Raw genomic sequence first — 3379 nt, 5'->3', positions numbered from 1 at the left:
ATCATTCTGTAGTACTCGGGTTTCAAATGAGTTGGGAGCTGGGAATCCACAGGCAGCTAAAGTGGCTGTCAAGGCCATAATACTTGTATCAATTGCAGAGATGGTTACTGTAAGCATGATTCTCTTCTTTTGCCGCAATGTTTTGGGAAATGCCTTCAGCAAAGAGAAGGAAATTGTGGACCATGTTGCAGATATGGGGCCTTGGATTTGTCTCTCGATTATTATGGATAGTTTACAAGCTGTTTTTTCAGGTAACATTCTCACATCTCTCATATATATATAGGAGGTTTGAGATACTGTCAACGAGAGATACAGAGTTGTGTGTTTTGGAGCAGAACTTTAGATTAACTTCTATCAATTGAAGATATAATATTTAATATTCTTTCTAGAATATTTTCCTGGTAATCCTAATGTCAATATCTTCCTTCAAAATACATAAATGTGTCAGCCTAAACAGAAGTCATATATAGGTCCATATGAGAGATTTTGTTGAGAAAAATAACATATAAACATAAAAGAGAACCACAATAACAGCTACCTCTGGCCATTGTTAAATACTTGAATAGAAAAATCAAGATTGAACGTTTGTGAATTTTTAGAATCTTTAAACCCTCACAATATGTCTAAATGAGAAGTAACAGATAGAGTTTTTGACTTATCTTTTTCTTACGTTAAAGTTGTCACGAATGGAGAATCACAGATTAATTTATAGATAAACCAATACCCTAATCCATAATCAATAGTTGCTTCCTTATGTTAAAAGACATTAGTTTAAATGAAACACTTAAAGAGACAACCTTTCATCTTAATAGTTATTTGTATTTTAATTACAGAAAATTTTAGTTTAATAAGTATTATATTAATATAATACACCATACAAATATAATATATGTGGAGAACCCCTACCATGCGGATGGGTTGCAAAAGTGGTGTTTTACAGCAACCAACCACCTTGTGACACCTCATCCATTTAAGAAAATTATAGAAAACCAAAATGAGAACAAACATAGCAAATCAAAGTGAAAAAAATACCAAAAATACCATTGGTTGCCAAACCCAGTAGACCCACGCCGTGGGCCGCGAGACCCACGGAAAACAACTGGAAAACACAAAAACAACCTCAAAAATCGATTCTAATGCCTCAAAAATCGATTTTAATGCTTTAAAACTTATTTTTTAATTCAAAACTAAATCATAGAGGGGAAGGTTAACCCTTTAAGGATTTTATCACCCTAAAGGGATCACCATCAAGCTGCTGCCTTGACCTAGCTAGCCGTGGGTCAAGGCCAGCGTTTCAGCAGAAGGAAGAAGAAGAAAGAAGAAGAAATGGGAGATGAGTAGTCAGCTGGAAGGAAGAAATGGGAGAGAAGAAGAAATGGAAGGAAGAAGAAGAAATAAGAAAAAATCTAATGTTTTAGGCTGTATGATAGTTTTTTGCATTTTTCCTATGTGTGAATCTCCTTTGCATCCCATTCGCATTAAAGTTAAACTTTATATGTGACATGTGGGCCACTTAAAGTCTCTTTATAGAAGATTTATTCTAATACCATAATCTTATTTTTCTACAATTAATGCATCAGGAGTTGCTAGAGGAAGTGGGTTGCAGCATATAGGAGCCTATGTCAATCTTGGTGCATATTATCTGGTTGGGACTCCAATAGGTGTTGTCTTGGGTTTCGTTTTACACTTAGGAGGCAAAGGCCTTTGGATTGGACTAGTGACAGGATCTACTGTCCAAGCTACTCTGCTTGCTCTCAGAACCTGTTTCAACAATTGGCAAAAGCAGGTTTTTAGCTAAAAAAAGAAAAAAATTTCACCCTTCTCTGCACTTTATTTTCAACTTAATTGTTAGACTGAACCATTTTCTAATACTTAATAGATTTATGTGGATGCTGCAGGCAATAAAAGCAAGAGAGAGGATACTCGAGGGAGGTGATTCTTAGTTCAGATCACTTCAGACTCAGAGGGAACTGAATATGATGGACAAAGCCCTATGTCGATTAGCTGTTTCCAAAGTTCTCTAAATGTAGCAAGCAACAAACTAAAAATTGCTGTAGATTATTTATTTATAGGGCCTGGATTCCTGATTTCTGTTAGTATTTCTTTATATCGAATGAGTTCCAAATAGTAACATAAATTATGTAGTATCCAAGATCCAACTTTATTGATCAATGCTAATTAAGAGTCCACCCATTACACCCTCATATTAGAGTTGGATTTGCATTTCTGCTGACAAGACATGCATGCACATAATACAAAAGCACTACAAAATTTACAACATGCTCTTTACATATTGATGTTGCCATATTAGCAACTTAAAGATTAAAATTTTTTAATTGTTACATTAGTTTGTAGAAAAATTGCAGTGAAATTGGTAGTATCTCTAGCACTTTCATTCGAATATGTTTGGTGTATTACAACTTTTACTAAAATTTTCTTACAATTGATGTGGCTAGTCCATAATTTTGTGAAATGATTAAGAGTATATATATGGTTGACAAGTTAGCGGGTCACAAACTAATTAAATTGACAAGTACTCAAATTTTTTTCTTAATTATTTTATCAATTATGGATAGCCACTTTAATTTATAAAGGATTTGTGGTAAAAGCGGTAGAGTTCCCTTACAAGCACTCTACAAAATTTTCTAAAAAAAATAAATGTGAACTTCATCAACCAAAAGATTCAACTGAACATAAAGTAGGGTAGAAATATTTTGCGCTAAAACAAAAGAGTAAAAAACTTTGGTAAGACTGGAAAGGCGTCTACTAGAATATCTTTTTGAGTAATTTGATATACCATATTTTTATCTCATAATTATGATTATAATTATCTCATAATACTGATATAGTAGTCTCAAACAAACTTAATTTTATTTTTTATTTTTTAACAAGCATTGACCGAAATATTAATTTGGGTGGCCACATTAGTATTATGAAATAATTGTAAAATAAAAATATATTTTCTAGCATTACTTCATCTTTTTCTGTTGATTTTTTGAGCATTTACACTAAATAATAAATGATTTGGTACAAAATAATGTTATATACTCAACACACATCACATTAGATTTGATATGACGGCGTTTATCAACTTTTGAGTAAACTTTTATTGAAAATAAATAAATAATAGGCGTGGTCACATCTATCCAATATAATATTGAGAATAAAACGAAAGTTGAATATTTAAAATTAGGGGAAAGTCCACATAACCCCCTCAAACTACCACTCAATTGACAATATCCCCCCCAAACTTTCAATTGTGACAATGTCCCCCCCAAACTACCAAAAATTGTCAATGTTCCCCCCAATGACGAAATTATCCTTAGTAAAATATAAATAAAAATACTAAAACTTCTAGAAAAAACCTAAAACTAACAAA

The 3379-nt window shown here is 32.6% G+C and overlaps 1 protein-coding gene across 1 annotated transcript in view; it reads left to right on the top strand.

The window, feature by feature from the left end:
* The window catches only part of LOC132182044 (protein DETOXIFICATION 1), an 8665-nt gene extending 6722 nt beyond the window's left edge, over positions 1-1943 (top strand). Inside the window, exons 3-5 of the mRNA XM_059595252.1 lie at positions 13-251; positions 1581-1786; positions 1899-1943. Of these exons, the coding sequence (XP_059451235.1) occupies positions 13-251; positions 1581-1786; positions 1899-1943 (490 nt within the window). The remainder of the gene's footprint in view (positions 1-12; positions 252-1580; positions 1787-1898) is intronic.
* The last annotated feature ends 1436 nt before the right edge of the window (positions 1944-3379 follow it).

Source organism: Corylus avellana, chromosome ca5, assembly GCF_901000735.1.
Source record: "Corylus avellana chromosome ca5, CavTom2PMs-1.0".
Taxonomy (NCBI): Eukaryota; Viridiplantae; Streptophyta; class Magnoliopsida; order Fagales; family Betulaceae; genus Corylus; species Corylus avellana.
This window is presented reverse-complemented; position numbering and strand designations above follow the sequence as displayed.